This window comes from Vombatus ursinus, unplaced genomic scaffold (assembly GCF_900497805.2).
Source record: "Vombatus ursinus unplaced genomic scaffold, bare-nosed wombat genome assembly UNPS02014768.1, whole genome shotgun sequence".
NCBI classification, from domain to species: Eukaryota; Metazoa; Chordata; class Mammalia; order Diprotodontia; family Vombatidae; genus Vombatus; species Vombatus ursinus.
The window spans coordinates 11640671-11655088 of record NW_020954546.1 but is presented as its reverse complement, the minus strand read 5'-3'; the positions used below and the strand labels follow the sequence as shown (position 1 = coordinate 11655088).

Genomic DNA, 14418 nt, shown 5'->3' with positions numbered 1-14418 from the left:
CTCAACTTTTCCTAAAGTTCTGGGACTGGATCTCTTTCTTGCCTTCGCTTTATATTACTATTATTTGTGAAGCTGTCAGTTAGAATGTAAGCTCTCTGAGGACAAGGGCTAGGTCAATCTTGTTTTTGTACCTCCAGCTCTTATCATTACTCTGTATACCTTTGATTCTTGTTCTCCCAAAAGACAAAGTTATCTCAAGAATCCCTGGTCGCACTGAGGTTCTACCTAGTTTATGATTGAGCTACATAATTATGTTCATTGAAAATTCGTATCTTAAGACTTTCACTCTAGTCTTCATCTCCGCCTCTTCCTCATTGGAAACTTGAACTCTGCCCCAGAATCGCTCTGGACTCCTGGGTTTTCTCCTGCCCCATCCAAACCTCCAGCTCATTTCCAGGCCATCTCCACACACCCCTCTCTTTTCCAGCACCCCTTTGTGTACTGTCTTCCCTATCATAATACAAGCGTCTTGAAGGCAAGGGATTCAGAGGAGGGAAAGGTCACTGTGCCCAGGGAGGGGGAAGGCAGTGGTGGGAATCAGAGCCAGAAGTGATTTTAGAAATCATCCAATCCAATTACCCGACTTTACAGAAAACTGAGGCCCAAAGAAAAGAAAGGACTCACTCAAGGTCACACCGTGAGTTAAGACTGGAGCAGGGTCTTAGTACCTAAAGCTCAGGACTGCCTGGCCAGGACTTTTTCCACCATCCTAGTTGAATGGCTTCCATTTTCTCACGTCTAAAGTGAAGGGCATTTGACTAGATGACCTTTATCCATGTCTCTTTCCAGAGCTAGCATTCCACGATCCTCTCAGGGGGTGTGCCTGACTTTGCATGGCCTGGGAACTACTGACTGAGGGCTGGCTTGGCCCAAAGGTGGGAGTTTGCCAACGCCTGGCTCCATAATTGCCCGAATTCTGGTACTAGGTCAGAAGATGTGAACCACCGTGCCCCTCCTCTCCTTCAGTTCCATCCAACAATACCTTCCTCTTCTCTCCCCTCTTTTCACCAGTGTCTAAAGTCCTAGGAGCACAAGATTTAGAATCAGGAGGCTCTTTGGTTACCTAGTCCAAAAACCTTATTTTACAGAGGAAGAAACTGAGCCAGGAAGGGAAAAGACTTACTCAAGGTCATACATCTTCTCAGCTGCAAAGCTGACATTCAAACCCAGGTCTTCTCCCCCTTCACCATTCCCAAGTCTGGGAGGAAAGTGACTGACACTTTCACAATGAGGGATTGGGGATCCAATGTGTGCTCCCTGAGGGTGGGGGGCAAGGAGGGGAAAGGGGGCAAGAAGAAGGGAGCATGGTCTTTAAAAGATGAACCCAAAAAGGCAATGTTTATTGCAAAGGAATCCTTCCTGCCCAGAAGTGGAAGGATCTCAGAGACCCCCTCATCCATCCCCTCTTTTTCCTGGTGGGGAAACTGATGCCCAGAAAGAGGAAGGGACTTAGGACCAGAAGATTATAAGATACAGAGCTAGTCCAAAACTCTCATTTTAAAGATGAGGAAATTGAGGCCCAGAGAGGGAAAGTTATTTACCTAAGGTCACACAGCTAGTAAGAAACAGAGGCAGGAGTCAAACTTAGGTTATAAAATCATAGATTTAGAGCAAAATGGAGCCTTGGAAGTCATCTAAATCAATCCCATTTTATAGATCAGAAAACTGAGATCAGAAAACTGCCCAGTCACACAGGTAATAAGTGACAGGGTCAGGATATGAACCCAGGTCTTCTGACCTGAAATCAGGTGCTCTTTCCACTGCATTAAGTGAGATGTTTTGAGGCAAAGGAAGTAGATAGGGCACCTTCCTGGGTCCTATGACCTCATCCTTCTATTGGTGACTTCAAAATGCTTCTCATACATTCGTTGAGAACTCAGGAGAAATCTTTTGTCACACTTTCAAATATTCACAGGATTACAGCTATAGGACTGGAAAGGACCTCAGAGGTCAACCAATTCAACCCTTTTATTTTACAAATGAGGAAACTGAGGCCCAGGGAGTGACTTGCCCAAGGTTACCTAGGTAAAATGAAAGGATGGGATAGATGGCCTCTGAAGGTCTCCCCCGGTTCTAACTTAGTTATGTGATGATTTTCAACGTTCCCGGATCATCCAATCACCTCCTTTCCACCCCACCCCCACCCCCACCCCCACAAGGCTGTCTTCCTATTGTAAATCCTATGCTGCCAGGGGAGAGGGGAGGGAATCTCTTCTTCCTTGACCTCTTTCTGGTTCATATACCTTCTCTTTCAATGCTTAACCCAGCTGGAGGACCCCAACTCTCTCCCTCCCTCCCTCCTTCCCTCCCATCTTCCTTCCCTCCTTCCTTGCTTCCTTCCTTCCTTCTCTCCCTCTTTCCCTCCCTCCCTCCTTCCTTCACTCTCTTCTTCCCTCCCTTCTTCCCTCCTTCCTTCCTGTTAAAGAAAGCAGGTTTACTTAATTATAGCATAAAAAAGATATTCAACAAGGACCTTCAAACTAGTACTTAGGTTGAGTAGACGCATCCCCCTTCCTCTTTTTTTTTCTTCTCTCTTTTTCAATTTTAATTTTATTTTTCTTAATCGTATTACACCACACCTTCCCAGGACCACTAGGGGCTGGCCACAGCCCAAACAACCCTTTGTTTCTAAAGCTGCGGCAGTGAGACAGATCTTGGTGGTTTGTGGAGCCAACGCTCCCTCTTGTGGTAGAGACCCGTAGCTGCAGGTTTCATTCTCAAGGATGCAAAGTGGGGAGGTCGGGGAGCAGAGAGGAAGATTTTCTTCTATCCCTGCTTCTTTAGCTCCCTAGGATGATAGGATGGAAGGGATGTCGAAGGAGCAGCAGGGGCCTGAGCCCTGCTGGGAGAGATTGGTTGTGGGAGACCTCTTCCAGCCCTCCAGAAGGAGGGCCCTTCCCCAGGACTAACCTATCCTTTCCCCAAAGAATGCCTGGGAAATATCTCCTCCCCCTCCATTTCACAGAAGGCGACGGTCTGTGGAGCTAGCAGAGAGGCCTCATTTAAAACAAGACTTGTGAAAGTCCCCTCCCTCCCCTCTTTGGAGCTCTGGGGCCTCTGGGCTTGAAATGCTCTATGTCGCCATGGACTTGGTTATGTGCTGGTTAGTTCTGCTGAATTGTGTTTTCCCCCTTATTCAACTTTTGTCTATGTTATAAGGGATGGCTCTAGAGAGAGGGAGGAAAAGGGGGATATGCTGGGAAGTGTAGGTGATGTTAACAAACAAACAAACAAACAAAAAACACCGTTTTGGGATGGAGGAACAAAGCAGGAGGAGATTTCACCCTCCTCCTGCCTTTCTCTGGCAGAAAAAGCCCTTATTCCTTGCATCGGACATGGGAGAGTCAGTCTGTTATCTCTAAGCCTGAGCCCTCTTCAGCCAAAGAGAGGGTCCGGGGCACTGGGAAGAGGGAGGTCCTGGGTCCCAAAGCTGCCACTGATTTCAGTAACTGCCAAGTTTCAAAGTTCTCCAACCACTTTGCACCAGAACAAGATGGGGAAGTTGGCACCACAGTTGTTTTTTTTAATTTTTAGATGACCAATGATTTCATTGGCACGAAGAAATTCACTTGATCAAGGCAAAAGCAGCAAGTGCTCTGCAAATTATAGTCTTAGAGAATTGAACGGGCACTGTCAAAGCTTAAGGGACTTGGCCAGAGTCGCAGAGGCAACGGGATTTGAATCCAGGTTGCCATTTGTCCCTCATTCTCGAAGAGGACCATGACCTCAGGGAGGTGATGCCATGACATGCAAATGAAATGGATTTAAGTGAGGCAGGGCTGTGCAGTCACTAGCCTCACTCTCTCCTCTGGAGCCATCTGGGTCCAGTGACCAGATATGGATCAGGATGACCGGAGATGGCCCCGGATGCAGTGGGAGACCTTGGCCTTTTTAAGCTAAGGTCTTTAGCAGGTCTCAGTTTGACTAAGGCAGCACCCATTCTGTGATTAGGTCTCCCTGGGCTCAGAGACCAGCTGGTCATTCACTGTGCAGCAGCTGCCTCAGTATAGCTACTATCATTCCCATTTACAGATGAGGAGACTGAGGCCCACATCACACAGCTGCTAAGTGTCAGAACAGGCCAGCACACACTATCCACTCTGACACTCTGCCTCTCTCTCACTTAATCTCTCTCAACTTGTTTCGTTATTTGTAAAATTGGAATGGATGTAAATGAATGTTAAAAAATGTAAAATTGGGTTGGAATGGATGATTTGTAAGTCTCTTCTAGCTTGAAAGCTATTTTCAATGATTCTAAGTCTTCCCTGATCCCTCCAACCCTCCACTCTGCCCACTCATATGATCTTGTATTTACATATCCATGTACCATTTTTGAGCCCTACTCCCCACCCACTCACCAGAAGAATGTAGAAGGGTATGAGACTTTTCTTCTGGAGTTTGAAGGGCTGTCATGTAGGGGCAACTAAGTGGTGCTACAGTGGATAGAGGCTGGACTCCTCTTCCTGAGTTCAAATCCAGACTCAGACACTTACTAGCTGTGTGACCCTGGGCAAGTCACTTCACCCTGTTTGCCTCAGTTTCCTCATCTGTAAATTGGGCTGGAGAATGAAATGGCAAACTACTCTGGTACCTTTGCTCAAGAAATGGGCTCACGGAGAGTCAAACACAACAGAACAACAAAAGCATGTGGGGGGGGGGATGACTTGCGCTTGGTCCCAGACAGAACCGGGAGCAATGGACACAGTATGGTCAGGAGACAAGACGGTACAAAGGAAAGAACGTTGCCTGTGAGTCACAGGATTTCGATGCTGACTACCTGTGTGATGTTGGCTAGATCGCTGGACCTGGAGTCAGGACAGCGGGTTCAAATCTTGCTTCAGGTACTCGCTAGCTATGTGACCCTAGACATGTCTCTTTGCCTCAGTTTCCTCATCTGTAAAATGGGGATAATAATAGTCTCTACCTCCCAAGGCTGTTGTGAAGATAATAAGATAATATTTTTAAAATGCTATGTCAGTGTTGGCTATTGTGATGAGCCTCAATTTCTTCCTCTGTAAAACGGAGGAGTTGAAGTAGATGATCTCTCTGGACCCTTCCAGTGTTAGATCTGTGATAGTCATAGACAAATTCCAGGTCAATATAGAGAAGGCCGTCTGAACAACCAAAGCTATGCAAATAACAGGATGCCTCATGGTATAAAGACAGTTAGTTAGTGTCTTGAGGCCAGATTTGAACTCACAAAGATGAGTCTTCCTGATTTCAGGTCTGGCACTCTGTCTACTGTGCTAGCAAAGAACCCCTGATTTATATAGATATAGATATATACACACATATATATGTATGTATATGTATAGATATATTGACATGTGTGTATAAATATACATGTCTGTATGTGTGTATGTATAGATACATATTTCTATGTGTGTGTATATATATGTATACACACACACATATATTCAACCCCCAGCCAGCTTAGAGATCCTTGTGCTCTACTTGTAAAACATCTGTGATCCAGTATTTGCCATAACTGGGTCTCACACTGACAAGTAGGGGCATGCGGCGTCACTCACCCAACGGCAGGAAGAGAAAGGCCAGGGCAGGTACAAGGATGGGGCAGATGGTATTCCTTTCTTCCGGTTTCCACCCTCTGCTTGTCTGAACTGGGCAGGGACCAATTCTCATTTCTGCTCCTCTCTTTGGATCTGGAGGGTCTTCAGAGGGTCTCTCCGGGGAGTGGAGAAGTCACAGCTGGAACATCTGGACATCCAGGTCAAAGCCTTGGGGGAGCCGAGCTAACCGGGGGAGGGCAGGGACGGAAGAGTTAGGTGTTTGCCCTGTAGTGACCAGTCTTCCCAGGTCCCCAGCTGCCACCCCCCAGCCCAGATTGCCTTCCACTTATACTCTTAGATCTACACAATTATTTTCATGTTGTCTTGCCCGTTAGAATGTGAGCTTCTTGAGGGCAGGGGCCTTTGCCTTCCTTTTTTCACTAGGTGTCTGTCCTCCATGCCTGGAATCCACTCCCTCCTCTTCTCCACCTCCTGGCTTCCCTGGCTTCCTTCAAGTCTCAGCTAAAATCTCACCTTCTGTAAGAAACCTTTCCCAGTTCCCCATAACGCTAATGTCATCCCTAGGAGATTACTCCTAGTTTATCGTGTATATATCTTGTTTACAGGGCGTCGAGGTGGCACAGTGGATAAAGTTGGTTCTGAAGTCAGGAAGATCCCAGTTCAAATCCAGCCTCAGACACTTCCTAGCTATGTGACGCTGGGCAAGTCACTTCATCTGGTTTGCCTCAGTTTCCTCATCTGTAAAATGAACTGGGGAAGGCAGTGAATCCAAAGCACTTCAGTATCTTTGCCAAGAAAACCCCAGATGGGTCACAAAGAGTTGGACACATCTGAACAATGATTGAACTCTTGTTTGTATATCACCTCCCACCATTATATTGTGAGCTCCTTCAGAGTAAAGGCTGTCCTTCACCTTTCTGTGTGTTCCTCAGTCCAGTGTCTGGTACATTTGCTGCTCAATCATTGTCATTTCAGCCATGTCTGACTCTTTGTGGCCCCATTTGGGGTTTTCTTGGCAAAGATAACTGGACTGGCTTCCCTTTTACTTCTCCTGATCATCTGACTGATGAGGATGAGGAAACTGAGGCACACAGGGTGAAGTGACTTGCCCAGGGTCACACAGCTAGTAAATGTCTGAGGCTGGATTTGAACTTGAGTCTTTCTGACTCCCGGCCTGTACTCTATCCACTGTGCCCCCTAAGCTGCGCCTGCCTGGCACATAGTAGGCACTTCATAAATGGTTGCTGCCTCATTCATTCTTCTTTGGGGGGCTCCTGACCATCCAGGATTCCTTCATCTCCCCCTCCCCGCTCCAAGCTGTCTTTCTATTTGTGTTTGTATACTCAGGGTTAAGCACAGTGCCAGGCACATAGTAAGTGCTTAATAAATGTTTGTGGACTAAATGACTTGGGCAGTGACAGAAAAGGGAGGGTCCTTTTCTCCCATTTCTCCTGGAGCTGATTGGATGTGTACCCTGGGGCTCAGGGCCCTGCCGCTACCCCCTTACAGGGAAATAGTGTATGGATCAGATTCTTTCTCCCCCTACTCCCCTGTGGGAGTTGAGCCCTACTCCCCTCATCCCCACCCTCCTCTTCCCCCAGACCATCTAGATGAGAGCTGGTAAATAAAGGCTGGGCACCGAGGCGGAAAGCAGGAGCTCGGTACCATATAGTGGTTTCTATCCAAATCCTACTGACCCTCCAAGTCCCAGTTCAGAGTCGCCCTCCTCTACACAGCCCTCCCTGACTGCACCAGCTCCTAGTAGTCTCAGAACTTTCCTTGTTCAGATGACTGGTTGTCTGGGGAACTCATTTGGGCAAAGCAAATACCCACTGGATGACTGATTGATTGATCTAGACCCTTCCCAGTGTCTGCTGGTATAACCTGCTTTTATTGGGAGGTTTTAAGGAAACCTCATCGCCCTTCCACATTGACTAATTTTGTGGGTCTAGACATATCTCTGGGGGCTATTTTCCTGGGGGCAGGGATGAGGGGACCCCCCTGCCTGATGCCTTCTGAGATCCCTGCCAAGTTCTAGAGTTATGATTCTGTAAGTTTACCAGCTTGGCTAAGTCATTTAGACTCTCTGGGCCTCAGTTTCCTCATCTGTAAAATAGGAGGGTTGGACCAGCTGGCCTTGAGAACCCATCTAGTTCTAGACCTAGGATGCTGTCTAATTACTACCAGAGCACCTCTTTACTGTCTATAAAATAGGGGGGGGTTGGATTAGAGGAAGACCTGAGTTCAAGTCCTGCCTTTGACCCACCCTAACTGTGTGACCATGGGCTAGTTACTTAACCTCTCTGTGCCCCTTAAGGCCACAGAGCAGGTGTCCATTGGTTGGAATTCCTCGCCCAGAGCTCCCTACATCCATACAATCACAAGTCCAGATGGTAATGACAGGAAACCTTTGTTATCTCTATGCAATGCTCCAACCAAGCTGGTCTATTCTTTCTCCCCTAAATCTGCCTTCTTACCTCTAGACCTTAGCCTGGGATGGCCTCATAGGAAAACAGATTTGGAGCTGAAATGGGCCTCTAAGGAGCCATCTAAGTCAAACATCCTTCATCCTTTCATTTTACGGGTGAGGAAACTGAGGCCCATAGAAGTGACTTGCCCAAGGTCATCTACGCAGTAAGCGTGAGAGTCAGGATTTGAACCCTGTTCCTCTTACTCTAGAACTTTCTCCCCTGGAACATGCTGCCTCCCTCCTTTCCTGTTGAACCCCTTTAAACACCATTAAACACCAGCTTAAAAGCCACCTCCTCCAGGAAGTCTTCCCTCTTACTCATTCCTGTAGATTTCAGTCCTTTTTAACAACCCCCCACGTGTCTTTGTACCTCTTCACATCACACAATGCTGTTTATTAGAACTATCCGTGTGCAAAGAGCATCCCCTACAAGACTACAAGCTCCCTGAGGACAACGGCAGTGCCTGAACTCAACTTCGGCTGAGGAGGGTCCTATGGCATTATTCCTGCAGCAGCATGGCCGACCCACCCCTCTGAAGGTTGCTCAGCTGTAGCGCTCAGCTGAAAGTCAGACAGGTGTCTGATGAGAGAATGAAAACATAAGCATTTAAGTAGCACCTAATATGCGCTTCTCACAAATACCATCTCATTTGATTCTCACAACAACCCTGGCAGGTAGGTGCTATTATTATCACCATTTTACAGATGAGGAAATTGAGGTAGACAGAGGTTAAGTGACGTGCCCAGGATCGTATAGCATAGATTTGAACTCAGGTCCTCCTAACTCCAGGCTGGCTGTCTATCCACTGCACCTGCAGCTGCCTGGAATGAATGAGCTGTATGAATATATATGAATGAATGAATAAAAGATTGAATGAATGAACTATAGAGGAAAATATACGGTCTCCAGGCAAGCCTCTTCCTCTCCAGTCAATCAAGTCTTTACTGAACTCCCCTCTGGTCCACCTCGTACTAGATTTTGAAAAGCTATAGGAAGCTTACTATAGAGGGGGGTTAAGACTTGACAGTCTCACCCCCTTGACAAACAGCACAAGCTTTTGAACCCATGAGCAGACTGAGAGTGAGACCCTCTTCTGAGGACTATGAGATCGTAGACCCAGACGTGGAAAGGACCTCAGGACCTTTGCCCCCTATCATTTCATAGACAGGCTGGTGGAGATTCAATGAGTCATCCAAGGTCACACAGGCAGTAGGCATCAAAGGAGAGACTTAAAGCCATCTCCTTTGGCCCCAGAACAATACTTTCTCCACTGTCCCACAGTGCCTCCATTTGTCTGTGCGGCATTACCATCTGAACACTGGCATCCCCTCCCAGGATGGGAGTGTTTTGTGGGCCTCCAAACTGTCGGTGTGTGCCACACAGATAGCAATGGCCAGGATTGGGACAGGAGCAAAAAAGGCCAGATTCCTCCAAGTTCCCATTTTTGCCCTTGGGGCAATAGCCAAGTGGAAGCCTGAGATGGATGAGGAGTGGAGCAGGGCTGTGCATTAGGAGCAATCCTTGAAGTTGTTTGTGTCCTAGACCCCTTCGGCAGGTTGGTGAAGCTTATGGCCCACCTCTCAGATCAAAATGGATGAAAATGAGAAATTTCAGAGGCTAGTGAAAATAAAGGTGTTATTCCCCTCCCGCTGCCCTGTCCTAGTTATGGACCAGGGAAGCTAGGTGGCATATTGGAGAGAATACGGGGCCTGGAGTCAGGATGACTCATCTTCCTGAATTCAAATCCAACCTCAGACACTTCCTAGCTGTGTGACCCTGGGCAAGTCATTTAACCCTGTTTGCCTCAGTTCCTCATTTGTCAAATGAACTGGAAAAGAAAATAGCAAACCACTTCAATATCTCTGCCAAGAAAACCCCAAACGGGGTCACAAAGAGTCACACACAACTGAAATGACTGAACAACAACAAAGAGTTTGTGAATGCCATGAAATCTATCCATGCATCACCTACAGGGGTTCACGGGCCCCAGACTAAGCATCTCAGGCCTACATGAAGGCAAGATTTTCCCAGATGTTAGAATGCTCTACATTTTGAAACAAGATTGTATTGCTTTCTATGTATTTGGTATTTACTTACTGAGGCATGAGATCATGCCTGATGATGATGATGACCGTGATGATGAGATCATCAGATCCCACAGATCCAGTGGTCATCTCTGCTTATGATTCTCAGATCTACTTATCCGACCCTAGCCTCTGTCTCACATCTCCAACTATCACCTGGACATCTTGAACTGGATGGGCTCCAGACATCTTAAAAATTCAACATGTCCAGAACTGAACTCATCGTCTTCCCGGCCAAGCCCTCCCCTCTCCCCATTACTGTGAAGGGCACCGTCGTTGTCCCCGTCACCAAGGCTCACAACGCAGGCATCATCCTCAGCTCCTCCATCTCTCCCTCCCATATCCAATCTATTGCTAGTCTCATTGATTCGATCTTCAAGCATCTCTTTTATCCACCCCCTCCTCTCCTCTGAGAACGACCCCATTCTGGTGCAGGACACTCCATTCCTGGACTATTGCAGTAGGTGCTGGCTGATCTCCCTGCCTCGTCTCTCCCCACCCCAGCCCAGCCTCCACTCAGCTGTCAAAGCAATCTTTCTAAAGCACAGGTATGACTACGTCCCCCCCCCCCCCCCCCCCCCCCAAATACATCCCAGCAGCTCCCTATTGCTTCCAGGAGCAAACATAAAATCTGTTTGACTTTTAAAGCCCAGACCCTTCCTACCTCTCTACACTTCTACCTTACTCCCTTCCCCTCCAAGCCCTCTGTGATCCAACTGGGCTGTCCCTCCCTTGGCTCTGGGCATTTTCATTGGCTGTTGCCATTCCTAGAATTCTCCCCCTCCTCCTCTCCACCTTCTGGCTTCCCTGGCTTCCTTCCAGTCTCAGCTAAAATCCCACTTTTTACAGGCAGTCTTCTCTAGTCCCTCTTATAATTAGTGCCTTCCCTTAATTGATTATCCCCAGCTTATCATTTATCTGTCTTCTTGGTGAGGCAATCAGGGTTAAGTGACTTGCCCAGGGTCACACAGCTAGTAAGTGTTATATGTCTGAGGCTGGATTTGAACTCAGGTCCTCCTGACTCCAAGGCCAGAGCTCTACCCACTGTGCCACCTAGCTGCCCCTACCTGTCTTCTTAATAGTTTGTGGGTCGTCTCCTCCATGAGCCTGTATGCTCCTTGAGGGCAGGAACAGTTTTTTTACCTTTCTTTGTGCCTCACAATGTCCTGAACATAGTGGTCACTTAATAAATGTTTGTTGATTTGAGTTAATAGCTTGTGACATTGCACAAGTCTCTTCCTTTCCCAGAGCCTCAGTACACTCCTTTGTGAAAAGGGGAGAAAAATATACATGCCTCATGGGGTTGTGGAGAATGTGGGGAAACAGTACTTTGATGTTGACAGGGTGAAAATGCATAATAAAGGAGAGAATTTGTCTCAGATGTTTCACCTGGCTTCCTAGTTTGGGACTTTACATGTCAATCAAAGAGGATCTTGGGAGAGAGGTGGGCTTCCTCACTGGGGCCTGTACTCAGGTCAGCTGATAGCCAGCGTCGTTCTGAGTTGGAGTAGATGGTTGGCTACTAGGTATTATTTCAGGGGCCCTGGGAAGGTGCTGCTTGCTCTCCAAAGCCCTCCCTCCTGCACCCCAAAGCAGGATAGAGGAAGAAGCCCAATCAAACACTCCAGGTGTCATCAAAGAGCGGCCTCTGATTACTCAGGAGGTTGCCTCTCCCAGCTATTTTGGTCGGAGGACAAGGGTTTCTGAGGCCAAGGCTGGGCAGGATCCCACCAGGGCAGTCATCAGCCCCCGTACCACAAAGGGTTGGGTTACAGGGGAGTCAGAAAGCCAGATCCCAGCCTGGGCACTGGTTTCTCAATACTCCATTCATCTGGCAGAGGGAAAGGCCCTCCCACTGGAATAATTGCCTTTTGTCCTCTGGGGTTGGCCCTCCTTTCTTTTCTAAGGAGCTGAGGATAGTTGAAAGATGGGAGCTGAGATCTGGAGGAGGGGGTGGGGGCAGCTGATTCTCTTCCTGCGAGAACCCAGCCTGTCCAGCACCCAGCTCCAGCAGGGGAGCAGGAATCCTCCAGCCCCCATTTCCATGTGTCACCACCATCATCCCTCTCTCCTCCACCATCCCTCCTCTGGTCTCCTGGGAGTCGGAAGGATAGGAGCAGGGGCACACTGGGGAGAAGATAATCTTTATACTGGCCCTGGTCATCTCTGCCTCCCCCTGTACAGTGGGGAGAGGAGAGATTGCCAGAGAGCTTTGTAAGAGAAGCACTCCTGCCCCCTTCCCCACCAAGGGATATGTGTGTGTGTGTGTGTGTGTGTGTGTGTGTGTGTGTGTGGTTAGTTGTAGATAATCTGGCCGTGTTCTCCCTTATACCATTCCAACTCCCTTCCCTAACATCTCATAGCCCCTGCTTTCAACCCCAAGGATCTTACCAATTACTAGCTTGAGAAGGGGAGAGAGTGGAAGATGGGAAGGCCTGGGAGGCCTTTTGGAAAAGTCTGGACAGAACTTTTCCTTGTCCTACTTAATTTACTGTGGATAATAATATCAAGCATCTAAGCCAGAGAAGAACAAGTGGGTTCATCCTCTCCCTCTATGCCCTCCCTCTTTATCATGATAGATTTAGAGCTGGAAGAGATTTGAGGACATTTAGCCCAACCCTCTCATTTTACAGATGAGAAAACTGAGGCCCAGAGGATGAAGTGATTTGTCTAAGGTGATGCAGACAATAAGTGGAAGAGCTGAGATTCAAAGCCAGACCTTGTGACTCCAAATTCAACACTTTCCACCACATCACCTCTTCCTTCCCCCCATTTTCATCAAAGAGAGGCCTCAATTTCCAGGTCTAACAGGCCCAGCTTCCTGAAGCCAACAAAGCAGTTTCCCATACAAGGTACACTGCAACCCAATTTTATGAAATGGCCCTGGCAGAAACCACAGCATTAGGCATAACAAGATCACAAGGGGAGGACAGTTCTATAGGAATGCCCTGGGCAGTTGGCCCAATGGTGCCACAATGGGACTTTGGAACATCGTGATCAGATTAGGCGATAATGGATCCGTGATGTTATTGAGAAACAGCTTGGTCTGGGACAAGCTTAGGCAGGGAAGACCTGGAGGGCCAGCAGTGTCTAAAATAATCACATTGGTGGAAGCCTTTTAGACGAGCTCTGAATAACACCTGAGCACCCAAAATCTGGGAGGAGACCTTTAAACTTGTTTTCTTCCTGGTTCCCTCAAGACTTCACTTAAATCTAGCTCTTTGCAAATGCCCCTTCTAACTTCCCCCTGACCAAAAGAGAATAAAAGTGTACATACCTGGCTGGGATTTCTTCAGCTTTATTTGTTTTCCGCCTCCTTCTTCCCCTCTTCCCTCCTCCTCCTCCCCCTTAGAAACAGCTGGTGATTAAAAAAAATCAATCAATACAAGTGAGGAGTCATTGCTTCCTCTCCGCCTGAGGGAGGCCACCCTGGGGGTGGGTGGGGGAAATACAGAAAGCTTTCTTTCTACAAAAATAAATGGAAGGAAAAAACAGAAAGAGGAAGGGAGAAGAAGGAAATCGCTCATCTGTCCCCTGCCCAGTGGTCGCCTCTCCAGATGGGGGAAGCCGGGCTTGGGGGTGGGAAGGGCTGGAAATCCCCACTCACTTCCAGCATGACACCCTGGACCCCACACAGAAGGGGAAGGCGCAGAGGGAGATAACAAAAGGCAGGAACACATCCTGAACAGATCGGGAGGGCTGAGGTCGGGAGGGAGCTCAGGTTTCAGGGAGGTAGACGTGCCCTGGCTCTGGCCCCTGCAGCGCAGGAAAAGGAAGGAAGGATGCGGCTCATTGCATCGGACCCAAACTCTTTACCCTGGCATTCAAGGCCCTCCTCAAGCCCACTGCGCCCTACCTTTCTAGCCTCCTCTCACGCTTCTCCCTTAAAATGGACCCTCAGCCCCAGTCAAGTCAGGCTCCCGCTGCCCCCAGGACACATTGTGCTTATTTCTGATTCTGTCTCTTCTCCCTCCTCCTCTGTCCAAATTCTAACTGCCCTTCAAGGCCCGGCTCAAGTCTCACCTCCATAAAGCCATTTCCTTCCTGTGTGACCCAGAGCAAACCACTTCCCTCCCCTTCATAGTAAAGGTTGAAAAGGATGATGGTTAAGCTCTCTTCTACCTTGAAATTCTCTAATCCTTCCCAATCCATTCCAGCCCCCAGTGATCTTTCCCCCTTCTGACCTCATGGCCCTCATCATGTCCAACGTAACAGGGGCAAGCCCAAGGGACAGGCTCTCAGGGTTCACAGGATGGACACATGCTGGGGCTTTTGCTAAAAGGCATTCAGGACCAGAGGCTTCTGGGTAATGCCTCAGTCTACACCATGGAG

General features: G+C 48.1%; 1 protein-coding gene across 7 annotated transcripts in view; it reads right to left on the bottom strand.

The window, feature by feature from the left end:
• The window catches only part of SSC4D (scavenger receptor cysteine rich family member with 4 domains), a 29098-nt gene extending 15653 nt beyond the window's left edge, over nt 1–13445 (bottom strand). For 6 of the 7 annotated variants that reach the window (XM_027861518.1, XM_027861521.1, XM_027861522.1 and 3 more), the window contains exons 1-2: nt 13364–13445; nt 5532–5753 (exon numbers count right to left, since the gene is read on the bottom strand). In XM_027861518.1, the coding sequence (XP_027717319.1) occupies nt 5532–5643 (112 nt within the window). In that variant the 5' untranslated portion in view covers nt 5644–5753; nt 13364–13445. Of the gene's footprint in view, nt 1–5531; nt 5754–13363 lie in introns of those variants that run through there. The other variant, XM_027861520.1, reaches the window with a different exon arrangement.
• Between the last annotated feature and the right edge of the window lie 973 nt (nt 13446–14418).